The sequence below is a fragment of the Brachycentrus maculatus genome, unplaced genomic scaffold (assembly GCF_059751285.1).
Source record: "Brachycentrus maculatus isolate JH-2025_06_01 unplaced genomic scaffold, ASM5975128v1 h1tg000222l, whole genome shotgun sequence".
NCBI lineage: Eukaryota > Metazoa > Arthropoda > Insecta > Trichoptera > Brachycentridae > Brachycentrus > Brachycentrus maculatus.
Genome location: NW_028280973.1, coordinates 296557 through 315630, shown reverse-complemented (window position 1 = coordinate 315630; position 19074 = coordinate 296557). Strand labels below are relative to the sequence as shown.

The following is a 19074-nucleotide window of genomic DNA, read 5'->3' as shown; positions in this document are numbered from 1 at the left end:
TATTAAATCTGCATTCGTCATTTTTCGCGTTTAATTATGAGCTTTATCTTTAATGTTATATTTTATATTTCCTCACAGTTTAACATTTTGTGTTGGTCATAATACCTTTTTTTTTTTTTTTTGTTGTTTTTTATCATCCTTGTTCCCTGAACACCTTTAGTGAGAAGATAATATGAATTAGGGAGGCACTTCCCAACAGGTACTTTAAGGACCCAGAGATCCTTATTATTAGATTATTTGTTCCAATTCTAATCATCCCTTGATTTATTGTATGCGATATTGTTTTTTGCCCTTTGGTTTTTGGAATGCATTGTATATCCCGAATATTTAAGCCAATCATTTCCGCCTCTACAATATAGGGTAACACATTTGGCTGCCGTGATAGAAGACCTGGGTTCGAATCCAATGGAAGGTCGAAATAAAAACAATAGATTTTTCACTGCGAAAATTATTGAATATTAATTACCCTACACTAGTATCTTGAGCGCAGGAATGACCATCTTGCCTTCATTAAATTAATGATCAAATTACGATCCACACATATCGCTCACTCCTTTCAAGAACGTCATAAATAAAAAAAACATGATTTTTCAGGAAAGCGTTTTTAAAGTTTGAAAATATAATGTAATGTTTTAAAAATAAATATCAAGCCACTTATTAAACTTTTTACTGTGCAACAGATCCTATAAGGTAAAACCTGAAGGTTTATTCTCCATTTGAAAATATTAAGTTTATTTCAAAAAAAATTTTTTTTTCTTCATCTTCTTGCTCAATGCTGAGCGTCGTGGTCTTCTGGAATGTCAGGCACTTGGTGCACAAGTCCTCTCCATTCTTCCCGGTCCTGGGCCAACTTGATGACAGCGTTTAGCGAGGATCCGGTTAATTCCTTTATTTGGTCTGTCCATCTTGTTGGAGACCGTCCTCTTGCCCGCTTGCCTTCAACTGTACCTGTTACTACCAGTTTTTCAAGACTCTTCTCGTTCTTTCTGGCGATATGCCCAAAGTAGGACAGAATCCTTTTCCTGCAAGTCGTGGAGAGTCTTTCTGTCACTGACAGTTCGCGGAGAATGGAGACGTTTGTGCGTCTTGCAGTCCAAGGAATGCGCAGCATCCTCCTCCAGCACCACATTTCAAACACATCCAGCATATGTCTTTCCTTTTTTGTCCATGTTTCCACTCCATACAGCGCAATGGAGAATACAAGAGATTTCACTAGACGGGTTTTCGTTCTCCTCAGTATGGACCGATTTTTCCATATCTTCGCCAGACTAGACATTGCTGATTTTGCCATTCCAATTCTTTTCCGGATTTCTGCTTCACAGCCTCCGTCTTTAGAAATGAGTGCACCTAAATAGATAAAGTCGTCGACTTCTTCATAATCCCTTAAAGAATTGTTCCTTATCAGGGTGCCGAATCGGTCGATGACAAGAACCTTGGTTTTACTTTTGTTTATTTGAAGTCCTAAATGCTGGCTTTCTCTTTCGACTCTATGGAGGAGTTCAGCCATTTCGTCCTCATTGTTGGCTATTAGCGTTGTGTCGTCTGCAAACCTTATATTGGAGATCTTTTTGCCCCCTACTGATACGCCACCTTCCCACCCGTCTAGTACTTTCCTCATTATATATTCTCCATATATATTGAAGAGATCAGGAGACAGTATACACCCTTGTCTCACGCCTTTTTGTACTTGAAATGACTCTGAGAGGAAATTATCAACTCTTACCGATGCCAAATTTTGTACGTATAAGTTGTGAATAAGAACTATAAACTGTCTCGGTACACCCATTGCTTCCAAAACCTTCCACGGGCAATTCCAATTCACTCAGTCAAAAGCCTTTGTATAATCAATAAAGCAAAGTACGACCGGAACCTTGAACTCCCGACTTTTCTCGATTATTTGTCTTATGTTCAAGATTTGCTCACGTGTACCCTTGCCTTTGACGAATCCAGCTTGCTCAATTGAAATTTGCCAGTCGAGGTAGTGTTTTAGCCTTGCTTTTAATATGTGTAGCAATATTTTGCTGGCATGAGAGATGAGTGAGACAGTTCGATAGTTTTCACACTTTAGCGTAGAACCCTTCTTGTGTATTGGAATAAATACAGATTCCACCCAGTCCGTTGGCCATATTCCTGATTCCCATACCGAATAACATATATCGTGCATCCTCTTAATGCCGTCATCGGTCATATTCTTTAGGAACTCAGCTTGGATTCCGTCCTTTCCAGGCGATTTGTAGGATTTGAGTTTTTTAATGGCATTCTCTACTTCCTGGAGGATTATATGGGGTTCATCTGGATTTAAATCATTGAATTCTGCCTGGGGTTGCATACTATCATCTTTGTATAGGTCCGCACAATACTCTCTCCACCTTCTGATGACTTTGTCAATTTCACAGATGGTATTTCCCTGCCTGTCCTCAATGGTCCATGTTCGAGGCTTGAACTTCTTGGCGAGTGTTTTCACTTTTTGGAACAAGTCGCGAGTGTGATTAGTGTTAGCGTGACTTTCAATATCCTCGCAAATCGAATTGATGTAGCGCTCTTTATCCGCTCTGCAACTTCTTTGCACTCTTCGGTTCAGTTCGGAGTATTGGACTCTTACTTCCTGGGTAGATGTGCTCAATTTCTTAAGCCGTTTCCTCTCTTCAATTAATTTCCAGGATTCTTCGGATATCCATTGACCTCGTGTTTCCAATATTAAAATAATTAAACAATACCTTTTCTTCAAAATGCAAAAACTACACTTTCTGCCCTGTAGCGGGCAAATATTGAGTTAAAAATAAGCCACTCTTGCTGAGTTATAGTACATTTTCTGGGCATTCCGAAAACATAAGCAACTGAAAATTGTCGATTTTTGATTTATGACGTTCATATAACATAATTTGATGGCTAGTAGTCATATGTTACAAGGATTTTGAATTATTGCACCCATCTACGTATATTTTATTTCCATTTTTTGCTCATGCCAGTTTTCTTAGGAATTTCGCTGAATGCTTATTCCAAAACTTCAAATTTCAGACTTTATTTTCTATTTGACTTAAAATATGAATACTCATCGCGGTGTACTAGGATATTTATATTTGAGATTGTGATATGCTGGAGAGTAGACTAGACTATAGAATCTGTGGACCGGCCCGCTTCCGCCGATTTAGTACTCTCTCCGTGGCTACAAGTAAAGTGGAGTGGAGTTGAGACGAGACTCACGCGAGATATCTGGCAATGGGAAGCGGACATCAAGTTGAGTCAGATTGATACCTCGCGTCACGCCATCACGCCATCACCCGATAAACACGGAATGCAGAACTGGATTAAAGATGTTTAATTCTCCGAAGGCATTCAGTCCTGACTCATTAACAATACGCAGAAGAAAACAAGCAAATTCACAACGAAAATCTATCAAACTCCCCAATTACACACATGAGTAATTTATAATATAAAGTATTACACAAGTTAAAAATACATGTTAAATTGGGTCATCGTGAAAATACTTTTTCTTTCAGTCGACTATCTACCACTTTAGTTTAGTTGAAATCAATGATCTTTGGCGATAGGTTACTTTACAACATTTTGAGTGTGTCCAAATACTTGTTCACAAATTCCGGATTATCCCCAATTAAAGGAGTTATTTTCATATGAATGATATAATATAAGAGTTTCTGCTTAGTAAAAAGCTTCTTTACATATCACCAATAGATGCCTCTAGTGAAGTTCTATTGATTCAAGAACAAGGTTTCTAAATTGGTTCATATATATAGAACTTCCAAGAATTTGAGTAGTCTGGTTGTCAATAATGGGTAGAATTGGTGAATGTTACACGTGTGTAAAGTGATCACTTAAACCACCCTTTTTTAAATGAAAAGACTTCTATATTCTTCTTCATCTTTAATGAGATGTCAAAAAATAATAGGTTATTTTCTGGAATGAAAGCGATAATTGTCAAATATATATGTAATATCCAACAATGAGTGTAAATATAATATATTTTTAGTGTGCCTAAAACTTGTATGCAATGGAAACCAGGGCATTTAAAGGGTTACCGCCTATCGTTTCCTAGTTAAGGTGATCTTGTACACTTTTGTTACCCATAATTAAAAACTTTTAATTTTATTAAAATTTTGAAATACTAGAAAAGACGAATACACTTCATACATTTCCAATACCAAGCATCTATAGATGAAAATTGTAAGTTGTGTGAATATGCGAGTTTAGTAGCAGATACCTACATATATACTCGTACGTATACGGATCATAAAGTAGCAGATGGACACACGAAATACAGTTCTTAATTTCATTCACAGCATTTTGGGTATATCTAAATCTTTGTTCAGCAATCTGCGTTTTCAGGCGTCTGCCAGTAAATGAAGTATATCGGGAAAGATCTTGCATTGATTTAAAATAAGGGTCTCTGATTAATAAAAAACAGCTAACTTAAATCAACCATGGATGGTGCCGAGAACTCATACATGCAACGACATGTGAATTACAAATACGATATATGTATGAGATTAAAAAAATTGAGTACTGTGGTTTTGAGTAGTGTGGTAAAGTGATCACCTAATCCAGCCTTTGACGGGTCTTGTTAATACCCAGACCACACTCTTCTTCATCTATGTTGCGAAGTCAAAATCTAAATTGAATTGTTTCTTTGGCAACGAGCCACGTTTATTTCAACGCAAGATAAAAAATAATACTTTTACACCCAGTTAATTTAATCCGTCTCCGAAAACACAAAATAATCTCAACCTCATGACCTTATCTAATCATTTCATCATTATCATTTTCGGTAGATAAACGGATTTCGCACAAAATACTTGTGTCTTTAGTTCTTTGGTACAGCGAATGGGGCCTGCACCCGTCCTCGCGCCTTCTCGTCCCGCCCGAACCATACGATACCTGGATGGCTAATAAAGAATGCTTATTTCTTTGTGTAGAAAGGTCTAAAGATGACTTGGGTGATAAAAACTGAGTGCTTCAAAATATGTGACCTTACTTTTGTTGAAGATATGAAAAATTTAGAAGAATGTCCAGACATTTTAGTGTTTTTTTCCGATGCCTGAATTTAAATAATAACCAATGTTACGAAATCGTCGAAAAGCCTTTCAATTTATTGAAATAGTTTCTTGTAATTGATTAACAGTGACCAGTTTTTGATGACACAACGATCATTTGATGTGACCTTAATTTAGTATTTTTACATAATATACAGAAAATAAAAGGAAGATACTCGGTATATTGAAGTTTTTCTTGAAAAAGGTTAAAAGAGTGATCAAAATTTACGCTAAATTAGTTATAGTTTAGACAAAAAGTTTGTTATTCGAGTGTTTTCAAACCGAGTGAGTCTGTCAATATCTTGTTGAAGAGTTTTAAGTGAGTGATTGGATTTGTTGCCAAATCCGGTATCAATGTTTGAGTTGTCGTTTTAATATGATCACTAAGTCTCTGACTAAGTGTTTATGTTTCAAATTATGGGTGTTAATCTTCCTGCTTCCCTGTTCCGAGGAGATATCAGACAATGAAGAAGAAGAAGTACTTGTCAGCGTCCTGAGCCCTGCCAGAGGGGCGATAGCTATCCAAGACGAGAAAGAACTGTCCAAGAACAACTCGTACGCCTTTGAATATAACAAAGGCTTTAGGATGCCTGGTGAGTTCTTCGGGCTATTTTGTCATATAATATACACATAACCAAATGACACTTTGAAGAAAGTTTATCTCCGATTTCCTGATCGTTAGTAGCTTCCTGATAATTATGTTTATGTTTGGCTCCTTGGTTGTTTATGTCGCGTTAAGAATTGTGTTTATCTATTGTTTCTTGATTGTTTTTAGATAAAAGATAGTTGAAGGTTGTCTTTATCTAGTATGTCTTGGGTGTTATTGACTTTTCGTTGTTGTTGATTTGTATTTTATATTTGTGTTTATGTATTATTTCTTCCTTCCTCGTGATGTCTTTTTGTTTGTCGACTGATTTTGAATTTTTACTACAGTTACTTTTACCACCGTGATCTCCGAAGAGGAAACGAGTAGACAGAGAGGATAAAATGCACTCACATTTAAATTCAGAAATAAAACTTAGATATGTACAAAATATAGCTCGGCATACGGTATTGATTACCTTATTATAATTTTAATGTTTAATTATCATATACAATCAACAGAAACTGATTTCTCAAGAAAATAATACAAATATCTTGCATACATACTTTTAATGAAGTCATTAGCTTATCGAAGAAAAAAAACATTATACTCGCATACAAAACATTAATATTAAAATTCAAAAACAAATTTATCTTATCGGAAAAACATTAATTAGCTGTTGAAATAATAAAAAATGCTTTTAGTATAATATATTGAATCATTCGTATATTTTAAAATAAATTACATGCTTTGTGATATAATTTTTCAGGTGATGAACTACTTTTAAGTGACAGTAGATTTTTCACTTTCCCAATACAAGATGTAACTCTTAGCATGTTTTATCCAAGGGTAAGTTTTGGTCTATTCCTCTTTTTAAATTTTTAATACCTGTTATTATAGCTTTTAAAAGTCTAAAATTTGAAATAATAAATGTGTCTGTTTTTATCTTTAGATGAAAATTTTGATGCCATTTACAAATGCAACGCATCTGCAATTGGCCATTAGGTATTTTAAATCTCGTAACTATAAAAAAGTAACTTTTTTACAAGAACTTGATCAAGTTATTCGTTATTTTTGTCGAGTTTTAAATTAACAGCCTTTTTCTTTACCAGCAGATAACAACAAATGAAAAGCTGTTCTTGATCACCGCTTTCAAGGTGCTGGTCTTCCAAGATAGTCCTCTGAACGAGGGTTACTTGGTGGCTGGAGGGATAAGACTGGACAAGCTGGGATTGAAGATTGTGGCATCGGAAGCCACTTCCTTCTCGTATGAGATCACCATCTATGGGATCCTCCACAGTCTCCTCTCTCCCGACTATATTCCCAATGAAGTCAGACCAGGAATTAAACATAAACAACATAATTCCTCGACCAGCGAGGAGTTGCTAGCAAGTTAAATGTGATAACGAATACAAAATAATTATTTTATCCAAACAAAATATATTATTATTAAATCAATTCATTCTTACGATTCGGCTTTTAATATTACTCCTTTTTGCATCTCGTTGTCAGTACCCATAAATCTGTTCACCACATCAGATGACCAGTCCGTTAAACTGTTAATTTTATTTTTTCACCTATTCTCTCTCATAGCTTCAGCCGTACATTTGTCCACTTTACATGTGAATAAAAGATATATAGTTTGAAAGATAATGTCACCCACTCTTTGTCATAAGAAATTTTGTATGCTCGTGTGTACCAAAAATAAGTGTCATAATGTTACTTACAACCACGATCCGTTGATTGGAGGATATCTGGTTCCATTTCTGGCATCACAAGGCAGAATCAGGAGCAACGTTAGAACTGCGAGAACTAACAGGAATAGTCCTGCCCTGTGTAGGAACGCCATGTCTGAAAAAGAAATGTGTCCGTTTTAATATTAAGAATATAATATATATATAAGACATTATATTATGTCTTTACTAGGGAGCTAAATACTAAAGATTAATATACGGATGAAGGGAACAAGACAATGTTGGGAAAACTCGCCAATTATAGACTTATATTACCATTCAGAAGCTACAAGTGACTCGAAGATCTATAGAACTCTCCATACTAGATATCTCTTTACGAGACCGAATCAGATATTTAGAAATTCGGAATAGAATGAATGTTTCTAACACAGCAAATGTAGTTCAGAGGCAATGGGAGTAGGAGGGTCATATATCCAGAAGAAATGATGGCATCTTGGGAAGAAAGATCTTCAGATAATTACTTCAGTAAAGACCAAGAATTGGAAGTGTGGTTGATGACCAGCGCGATGGTCAGATGATATATATATATATATATATATATATATATATATTATATATATATATATATATACATATACATATATATATATATATATATATATATATACATATATATATATATATATATATATATATATATATATATATATATATATATATATATATATATATATATATATATATATATATATATATATATATATATATATATATATATATATATATATATATATATATATATATATATATATATATATATATATATATATATATATATATATATATATATATATATATATATTTCATATCCACATATTAATTATATCCACGTGGTTCATAATTTAAAAATAATTTCAAAAATCATCATGATTTGTATTATGTTACTGATATAATACAACAATAAATAATACAACTTACAAAATTCATTGTTTAAAATGTTATGATGATTTAAAAAAAATGATTTCATAGCTCGGCTGTCTAAACTCAAAACACAGTAAGGGACATTTTTTTGTAGTACGTTTTTTTTGCATTTTTGGACTAAGTAGAATCTACTTAGTCCAAAAATGCAACAAAAAAAACGTACTTTAAAAAAATGACCCTCACTGTGTTTGAAGTTTGGACAGCCGAGCTATATAATGGAAAAATCACAACGTTAGTCCCTGAAATACATCGATTATATTAATGCGTAATTTTTGGTCTGGGCTCATTAAAAACAAGTGTCGATTACTCGGATGATGTTCGTGAGATATACATTATATATTATAATGTCAGAGGTAAAGATTATATTTGATGGATTACATTCTAAATGGGGCAAATTCTCTTCATAAAATCTGATAGACTAATTACGTAAAAATACGGATTCTATAAAAATAAGAATAAATCAATAAATAATATGGTGTTCAGAAAACATTTTTAAAATGTACTTTCAGAAAGACATCATACAAATATAACTTACTAACTGATCATCACTAATCATATTCTCCGCAAGGGTAGCCGGGGAGAATAGAATCCCACACCACTATGTCCTTCCAAACATTGTTCGCCTTTTCTTCATTCATACATCTCCTCACACATATGTACATCCCTGCCATTTGTTCCGACTCCTGACCTGTCCACTTTCAAATGTTTGATGTACCTATCTAATAGTGCCATATTTTCTCAGACTTCCTCTGCTTTAAAAATAATTTCACAACTAAATTCGCCTCATATTTTTGATTTTCCGTTCATTCCTCACACATTCATTTCACGTGTCCGAACCATCTCAATGCGCCTTTCTTCATTTTATCATATGCGCTTATCGCAGCTCAAGATTCTTTTCGATTTCACCAATAGAACATCTATCATACATCGTTTTGAGTGATCGCATTCTGACTGCATTAAGTGTACATTCATCCTTATTTTCCTTCACTTCAATGCATCAAGATTGCTACCAAGTTATGTAGGTACTACTAGATTATCTTCCGCCTTTAGGCTTTTGTTTGCTACAACTGATTTCAGCTCAACATTCATCTGTTCCCACCATTCACTCTCCTTTCTATATCTAGTTATTGTCTAAAAAATATTTTAAAATATTGGTACAAAAATTATTATTTCATTTCTCGTTATTTATCTTTTGTGTCATTTTTATCAAAACATACGGAGGTGTAATAAATATTTTGTCTTACTATCGAAATCGTACGATGACAGCAAATACTTTAATTTGAGTATTTGATGACAGATCCCGTTGGGAAACAGCTTCCGATAAAGTATCCTTTAGCGTGCATTCTATAGCTGTGTGTAGTACCTATTGTCCGGTATCGCGTTTCTGTAGGTACCGCCCTACCTACGATACTCGTCAAGGGATCCTAGTTTAGGGCTACAATTACGAACGCTCTATCTATTTAATATATTGTTTAAAGGGTAGGTGAATTTAATCGAGAACAAAAAACAATGCGTTAAGATTTTTATTGATAATATTCAAAATACCGCCATTAAGTACTTCGGAAACCGTTAATGAGATTGTCTCAAAATAGGAGATAAAAAATAAGAAAATTGACAAAAACAAAGTGTAATACGAAAGGAATTCTTTGTATCTGGCGTTCTCCATATTTTGTTTGTTGAGAGAAATGGGTAGTTAAGGCTCAACATACGATAAATCGCAACGTTCAAAATTCTTTAAGCCCAGGTAACATTTGACGTAATTTAATTTTTTGTTTGAAATGCCGTTATTGTATTGAAAAAAAATGTTTTTCTTCAAAATAACTAAATTGTTTTGAAATGAAAGGAGTTAATGAAAGGTAAGGAGTATTTTTTTTAATTCGTTGTGTTTTCTAAAAAAAAACAAATTCCAATATATTAAATATTCTATTTTAAAAAATCGTGTGCGGAATGACGTCTAACCTCTATCTAGGGCTGCTGTCCGCGTTCTAAATTCGATCGTTTGAGATCTCAGCCTTAATTTGTCCGTTTCTTCATTTATTTTAGGAGACATACAACTAATCTTTAAATATTGTCATTTATATGCAGAATATTAAGATAGTGTTAATTTTCTGCGTATAAATGACAATATAATGTAAAATTAATATTTATTTATTTATTTTTGATAAATACGGTACTATTGTACCATTCACATAATAAGAATAAAATAACACATCAATTTATCAAGTTGTTTTAAACTACTCACATGTTATAAATGTTATATAAAGAATAAAACTAAAAATAAAAAATAAATATGCCATAAAAATTAAATTTTATATTGAAAGTAAACAATTACATAAATAAACTAAATTTTCAATCGAAACGTGACATTCTCTGGGCCAGGAATAAATTTGTTAATGCCAATTTACATTTATGAAGCGATATATTGTATAAATCTATATTGGTGGCATATTCATTACTAGTGTTTTGGAATCTTAGTATAGGAGTATTTAAGTGAGCTACCGTCCGAGCATTTGGAAAATAAAATAAAGTAGATGTTCTACTAGGATACGTTTAAATATAAATCCCGATACATATAAATTAATCTTATATATAATATAAAATATGTAGATATTCATAGTATTTTTAAGGAGAGCAAAATCAGAAGATTGATAAAGAATTGACGTTCCGCAATCGCTCTTCATAAAGTTATATTTATCCACTGTTTATTTATGTACGTAGATATAACGCTCTAAATACCACCCTCGGAGGTGGTGGAGAATGAAAAGGTTTATTCCTTTGTGAGCGCCCTTCATGGCCGCTAATCACTTCTACCTGCCGAGGGATGAGAGAGAAATGGTACTATAACAAAACTACCACCGCTACCAAGGTTGCCACAATCTTTTCTTTTACCAATATAATGAGCTTATCGAAAACAAAAGTAAATATTGTTTTTAAAAAGTAACGCTTAAATGGCAGTAACCCATACATCGGAGTTGAGATCCTGGGTTCGATACCCCACTGTATTGCTCTTTAGTTTTTTCTTGATTTGTTGAACCAAGTCCGATAAAAAATATAGATGTCTTGATCTTCAAAGTTATCAATACATGCATCGATAATGAATTCTTGATATATAATTTTTATTACATTTATGTTGAGTAGGTACTGACATTTCTTGGTGGAACTGCATTTTATAGAATAAAATGAAAACTATCCATTTTTTCCAGATGAATTTTATTTGACCAGAAACCGATTTTCGTCGTAACCGACACCAGTCTGATGATGTCGGTTACGACGAAACCTGGTCAAATAAAATTCATGTGGAAAAAAATACGTAGTTGTTATTTTATTCTATAAAAAAAATACGTGAGTTTAAAATGATAAGATAAAAAATAAATTATTTATTATAATGAATACTTTCATACCTTCTTCTCAAAAACTTGATAAGAAGTTCGTCTCTCTTGAAATATCTCGATATCTTTACGCGAAATCTTTGTTTTCATATATTTTCTATTTACATATACTGAAAAACACGTATTGAATGTTAGCACCGCAACTGCGGAGGATGATAGAATATGGAATTTAAAATGTTCCCGTCGTCAAATATCACCAAAATATCAATCCTTTTCTACTCGCACCACATCTATTGAATTATGATTTGAGTTTTTAAAAAAATGTCATAAGTACAACAGCGCGCAACGCTGAGAGTATAAAAAGACATCAAAAACCCGTCACCCTTTGAGTACATCTTTTCGGATTCACATGATATTTGTGAAAATATAGTATGAGTTATATTTTTATATGGTGTACAACTCTTTGAGTTAACAAGCTGAGAAAATGCCCTCAGAAGACGAAACCATTGTCACGAAAGTCAATAAATTACGTGGACCTTAAATCTGTCTTAGATACAATATCTCCAATTGAATTTCATAATTTAAAACGATAAAATAGTTTAATTCAATAACTGGAATAAGTTATTTCTTATAAAAAGTTTTAATATTATATATTAAATATTATATTATTAAAACTTTTTATACTAAATAAACTGAACGGAAGCTAAACTGGCAGTGCACAACGGAATCCTGGCTCCAACTCTAATGTGTGGAAGTGAAACATGGAGTTGGCAAAAGAAGGATGAAAGTAGACTGAATGCAGTCGAAATGCGATCTCTCAGAAGAATGTGTGACAAAACGATGTATGATAGATGTGCGAATAGTGAAATAAGGAAGGAATGCAAAGCTGAGATAAGCATTATCGATAAAATTAAGAAAGGTGTGTTGAGATGGTTTGGACATGTAGAACGAATGAGTGAGGAAAGAACGGTAAAACAAATTTATGAGGTGAATGTTAGTGGGAAAAGAAGCAGAGGAAGACCGAGGAAAACATGGCATGATCGGGTATGCCAAATACTCGAAAGTGGTCAGCTTAGGAGTCGTAACAATCGGCGGGTATGTATGAGGAGATGCATGAACGTGGAAGAGACGAAGAATGTTTGCAAGGACAGAGTGGTGTGGCGCTCTATTCTCTCTGCCTACCCCTGCGGGGAAGCGGCGTGATGGTTAGTTAGTTAGTTAGTTTTTTTTAATATTATATATTGAGATACCTACTCGTACAATGGAGTTTCATTAAATAATATATTATATAAATATTAAAGTTTTAAATTATTACATCCTTTTGCGAATTACAATTCTCAGTAAGTAATTTAATGAATTTTATTTTATTGTTTGTAAAGATTCGACATTTCGGCGCACTTGATTTCCACGTATTTGTGAATGGGGCAACCCTATCCAAGGACTTCGAAGGACTTCCAAGGACTAGAAAATGGTAGGTTTTGTCGAAAACACTCGTAAAACAATATTTTGGTAACCTACCTTTTTAAAACTGTTACTGTTATCTGTTTATTGCTATTATATTTCACGTAGATGAGAAAAAGATTTAGCGAACACGGATTTTTGGCGACCAGAAACCAAAATAAATTACGGATTTTTTTTGCAACTAATCACTTAGGCACTCCGTGTACATAGCAATATTCAATCAAAGTTGTAATTCTAACCTTGCTTTGTCGCCAAACACCATTTCTTTAAGTATGACGTAAATATGGACCTTACTGTAATCTTTGAGAAAAACCGCTATTTAAATATTTTGTATTTCATTTAAATTATGCACAAACAAATATCAGCAAATCATCAAACAAATAGTGACATTTGTCAGAATGGAGATGATATAATTGACATTTAAAGTTTATTGTTACCAATTGGTCATAAAATAAAGTGACATATTCAACTAGAGAAAAAAAATCTCCATCGATTGGAATCTTGACGCGATACCGTTATTCTTTTCATGCGATATGATGATTTTATGTTGTATTGTTTTCTCAGTCTTCGTTTGTAAAAAAAATTAAAAGATTTACATTACTTACTATTATGGTAGTATAATTCCACAGGGTAAGCGGGTATTGTTGACACCCCAAAGTTATTGACACTACTAATGCAATCAGCAATACTTATGATGTAATACTTATGTAATACGTGAATTTATCTGACCTTTTATTAGACAAATATTCAAATGCTAAAAGTGTCGTATTTAAACACTAAGAAAATACTGTCTGAATAAGCAACATTAATATCTCTGCCAGTTAAGTTAGCACATATTAGTTTTCTGATTTTTTGTGTATTTTTTAAATAATTTACCGTATCACAATTTTTTACATATAAACCTAAAAAAATGCACATATATACTATTTATGATATATGTACATATGTACATATATCAATGTTGAAACATGTTATTTTACAGTACGTAGTTAAACAAAATTGTTAAATTATGTTTAGTCAATAATCCTGCAAAACTAGTGTTGACCTAGTAGTACAAAAAAGTATATAACTAAGCTATAATTTCTTAACCGACCTTTGACAAAATTAATGCGGAATTCTTATTCCATCGAGAAATAAAAATATACATTTCTTAGTACCTACATGGTGGTAAATGTACTATACTTATTGGCTCCTATGTCAATTTATGAACATAAGGTTAAGAAGTATGAGACATTTAAGTATATTTTAAAAGCTTTTTATTTAATTCCGAAAAGCCCGTCTTGGTAGAGTTTATCATAAATCTAAGCACCCACAGAATGTTGATTTTATCAAGGAAAGATATAAAAATTCCCACATGGCCCACAAGATAACCCACTCAACACATCGCAGTTAAGATAAGGTTTACAGGTAACAAGTAACAAGTAACAATGTTTCGTCTCCCGAGATTTATATCTCGTCATGTACTAATTTCTGTTTATGTAAATATGCTCCGTTACTACTAAATTACAGTTTAAATTTGGTTAAATCATGTACATTTTGATTTATGCTACTTTCAAATCTGTGTAGCTGCGAATTTGAAATTTATCTTAATCTTTTTAAATACCCGCTGTGATTGAAATTATTTAACATACATATATTGTATTTATTAACATAATTGTATGAATTTTTAATTTTCTTAAAATCCACTTTCTCAAATAAGTAATAAAAGAAGCAATTATCAGGTTAATGAAATCAGAGAAATAATAACTCCAAATGTGTATTTTATAAAATTCAATTAATATTTCAGTGAATATATGTAACATTTGGTCAAAGGAATCTGTCAATAAAGCTGTATAACCTGCTTCAATTATTCATTTAGTCAATAAATAATAAAAATGTGTATAAAAGCGCTATCAATAAAATAATAATAGTGATATACAGAAACTAAACAAATAGTTGTGTATATATGTTATGTTTTATTATTATCAGATGAAAATAATATATAAAACAGAACTCCACTGACAACTGTATCAGGCGTCTTTGTGGGTCTACTTTAATGAAATAGATTCCTGAAATTTATAAAATAAAATACGAAATATAAATCATTTTAAAAGCAAATTATAAATAAAAATAGAATCGCGAATTTAGGCCATAATATCTATGATTGTCTGGCTTTTGACTGATAAGTAACTGAAATAATAATTTATTAAAGAAATATTGTAAAATTCCATTATAGAGATATTATTACATTTTCGTATTTCATAAATGTATTCATTTCATGAATAAAAACTCCCATATTTTAACCACTTTTTACAAACAAAAACACGTATGTTTTTATTTAGCGCTGTTTTTTTAATCTACAAAAAGAGTATTAAAATAAAACATTGGTTTCTTATGCACGAGAGATTCTCATATATTTTTATGCGTGCAAATTTACATAAATGTTTAGGTATCCTTTGAAATCGACCAGAGTAAATATATCCAACATATATTAGCATTTTTTAAAGTAGATAGGTACCTAAATTGGACTGTATTATATTAATGGGTAAATCGGGTTTCCCGAAAACTGTATGGAAGACAATTATGGTTGTGTTCCCAATAAACATTACATAGGGTAAATTGTCGAGTTACTGGCACTGTCATTAACACTGCGCAAGGTATTTTATCATGTCTTCCATATTGGCTTTTTAATTGTTGATATAAAAGCTTAAATTTTTTGTATCCGTTTTCAACACAATACTTCTACTACTCTAGTTTTTAAATCTGTCACACAATGATTTTAACGCATTTATCTGAGGGAGCGCATTACAACAGCGTTCACTCTGCTTTCATCCTTCCTTTGACAGTTCCATGTTTTAATTTAGAACATTCAAGAATTCTTTAACACGATACGGATTATGGAATTATATTTAGAAAAATAAGTGTCTGCCTCAGATTTATTACTCTAACGATTAAGGTAAGCAATCTAGCAACATAATACCTTTTTTTTTTTAAATATACACAGTTACTGACAGTGGCCGTTTACTGTGCGGTCTGCCCTATATAATTCCTTGAATAAGATTATAGTCTCGGGTACGCCCGACGACAAACTAATACTTTAACATTATAGTAACGTAAAATATTAATAATATACCTGTGTTTATAAAATATAATAAAATAATACAATATGTTTCTCTTCCTACAAAGAGGATGTCAGAGATGTTCTTTATAGCTACTAACAGTCGCCGTAAATTCTAAATAAATGCATTTCGAAATCCTTCTAAGGAAACCTTAATTAAAAACTCAATAACTCGCGATGTTATGATTTTTTTCTTCTTTTTCCCCTAATCGAAACCCAATGGTCCCTAGGGCACTGCATTATAAAAAGGCAGCATTATTTTTTGTCAAACCTGCTAACCACTTCACTATAAATTAGCAAAGTTAAAATGAGACAAATTTATTTTATCTATTATTGTGTCTGTCCCAAAACGGAGCAAATGACACTACATTTAATTGATGCAATGTAATATTGATTTTTAATTTTCAAACGTTACAATTCTCCCTAGCGTCCTGGTTGATGCATTTGGCTATAATGCTGAAGGTCTCGGGCTCGATTTCCAAGAGTGTCAAAATAAATAGACTTGATTTTTCTTAAAATTTATAAAATATCACCCTAAACTGTCTGAACGCCTGGTCTTCGTGTAATTGACTATCAAGATAACACCGCTTCGTAGTAAAGAATAGCAATTGTAAGCACTGTTCGTACAATTCCAGCCTACGACCGATTGTAAAAATATTATAATCAATATAAAAATATATAAAAATTATTAAAAAATGTTTAACAAGCGGATAATCGAACCCAGGAACACTCGCACGTTACTCAAATGTGATGCCATTGTACGAGTAGAGCAAATCATAATAAATAACTAATTAACAAAATGAATTAAATCTCACCTTTGCAGTGCAATTGACTTAAGAGAACATAATTTTATCACTTCACATTTTTACACATATATCTTAATATATCCAAAATGTAAAACGTAGATTAAAACATATTTTTACTTAATACACTACGAATTAAAGAAACACAAATACAATAAAATAACAAGTCAAAACTGAGTGATTGAACTATGAGATAAGTTTAGCTGAACATTGGTTATAACGAGCGATTATCAACACATAAAGAGATCACAATATTATTGTTGTATTTTGTTCGCGATTCACGTTAATATCGAGGTGAAAAGTTTAACAAAACATGATAAATTTATGTGTTGTTTCGGTGTTTCATACGGTGATTGTGCGATTGAACTTCGATGTTTTAGCGAAGATCGACAAAGTAATAATAACAACTGTACTGGAGCTCACAACAGGTAAATAATGTTGTATCTTGGTACATTGGAAGGCTGTAGTTCTCGAGGACGTGTTCGTATTACCTCCGCGGCGGTCGGCGGTAAACTGAAGTGTTGAAGAGAGCAAAGCTCCGTCGAAGCCTTCGATGGTTTGGGGATGCTGGCGAACCAGAGGCGGTGCGCGTTTCCATTGTAATAAAAGATATTCTTACATTATTTTTGACATCTCAACATAGATAAAGAAATTAATAGAAGTCTGGACATTTACAGGGCATACGACCGTCGTATGCTGGTTTGAATGATCACTCTACACACGTGTAACATTCACCAATTCTACCAATAAATTTACACAAGTGTAACATTCACCGATTCTACCCATCACTTTATACACGTGTAACACTCACCAATTCTAGCCATCACTTAACCAGCCTATGACGGTGGTAAGCCCTGTAAATGCCAAGACTTCCATATCCTTCTTCATCTTTGTTCACGTGTCAAAAATCACTCCTAATTAGAGATAATCCAGATTTGTGAACAAGTATTTGGAACAAAATATTTTTAAAAAGATTTTCAATTACAACTAGGATTGACTGGTGAACTTGCCTCCATCCAACTAAACGATGTCTCGCATGACTGTCGAATCTCTTCATTGTAATGCACTTCTTGACACACGGTAATTAGTCACTGCAAGTGGTCAATTTATAAATTCTTATTTCTATGCGTCAGCGCCTAACTTCCCTTCGATTATCCTCGTTCATGAAATTACCCAATTTCTCTTCGATCACAGTAGGTTTAATAGTCAATTTTTGGATCTGAATGATAATGTATTCCCTTTTCATTACTGTGTTTATAATATACTAGGTTTAGATTATCTACTAAACTTCGGAGTACATTTTGTGGTCTGATTTTTATCCATCTCTTATCATGTCCAGTAAAGTCGCAACTTAATTGCGTAATTGAATTTTTCTTAAAAACACCTTATTTGCATTGAAAAAATAAGTTTTTGTTCGAAATAATATCATCTCAAACCTCATAGAGATTCTCTCTGATATCCGTGGTTCCTTCATAGGTCCTGTGGGATTCACTCTTCTGGTGACTTCAATAAAAAATTATGTCCAATCAAATCCGTTAGTATTGTGGCATGTTTTTTTTCGTCAAAATAACAATATTAAAATAGAAAACTTATGAAAAGCATGATTCATTACATTTGTATATATTCCATAATATTTATACAAATATGATTTTCAACTTTCCCCTTAATTAGGTGTCCCAATGTCTAATGATGTCGTTAACGACGATAACCGATCAATGGTCAAAACTCAACCTTATAATACCAATTAAAAATAATAATAAAAAATTAAGGACAGGACCGTGATGCAAAAAAAATCATTGTATGATAACGAGCCGCCCTTTGAAATGCAGTCGGCGGCGCATCAAAACGCATCGGCAAAATTACAGACTTTTTGTCGGTCGGTCAGCATTACCGAAGTAGTAATTTCTAGAAAGGGGACATCCCGACTATTAAACTAAATAAAAAAGGGTTGTTACATTGCTAACCCTATACGGCGATATGCCATACATTGTGCACCGCACGCTATACGATGTACGGTATAATAACAATCAAAATACATAATTAGTCCTCTCATTGTTCCATTCACTCGTTAGACTGCA

At 32.7% G+C, this 19074-nt stretch overlaps 2 protein-coding genes across 3 annotated transcripts in view; one reads left to right on the top strand and one right to left on the bottom strand.

The window, feature by feature from the left end:
* LOC148306844 (protein Wnt-5b-like) overlaps positions 1-17511 on the bottom strand; it is a 91256-nt gene extending 73745 nt beyond the window's left edge. The window contains exons 1-2 of the mRNA XM_088264306.1: positions 17009-17511; positions 7359-7482 (exon numbers count right to left, since the gene is read on the bottom strand). Coding sequence (XP_088120432.1) covers positions 7359-7480 — 122 coding nt within the window. The 5' untranslated portion in view covers positions 7481-7482; positions 17009-17511. The remainder of the gene's footprint in view (positions 1-7358; positions 7483-17008) is intronic.
* Positions 4851-7045, top strand: LOC148306845 (uncharacterized). 2 transcript variants are annotated; one of them, XM_088264298.1, is made up of 3 exons: positions 4851-5641; positions 6401-6480; positions 6747-7045. In XM_088264298.1, the coding sequence occupies exons 1-3, from the start codon at positions 5425-5427 to the stop codon at positions 7026-7028; spliced, it is 579 nt and encodes a 192-aa protein (XP_088120424.1). In that variant the 5' UTR covers positions 4851-5424; the 3' UTR covers positions 7029-7045. The 2 variants fall into 2 exon arrangements, with proteins under 2 accessions (XP_088120424.1, XP_088120423.1); XM_088264297.1 differs by having other exon boundaries at positions 6744-7045.
* Positions 17512-19074: the final 1563 nt, after the last annotated feature.

Bases quoted from the DNA above. Each gene is read 5' to 3' on its own strand.
- LOC148306845 (XM_088264297.1), top strand. From the start codon at position 5,425: ATGATCACTAAGTCTCTGACTAAGTGTTTATGTTTCAAATTATGGGTG. The intron at 5,642-6,400 runs GTGAGTTCTTCG...ATAATTTTTCAG, and splicing joins CAAAGGCTTTAGGATGCCTG to GTGATGAACTACTTTTAAGT. The intron at 6,481-6,743 runs GTAAGTTTTGGT...TTTCTTTACCAG, and splicing joins TTAGCATGTTTTATCCAAGG to CAGATAACAACAAATGAAAA.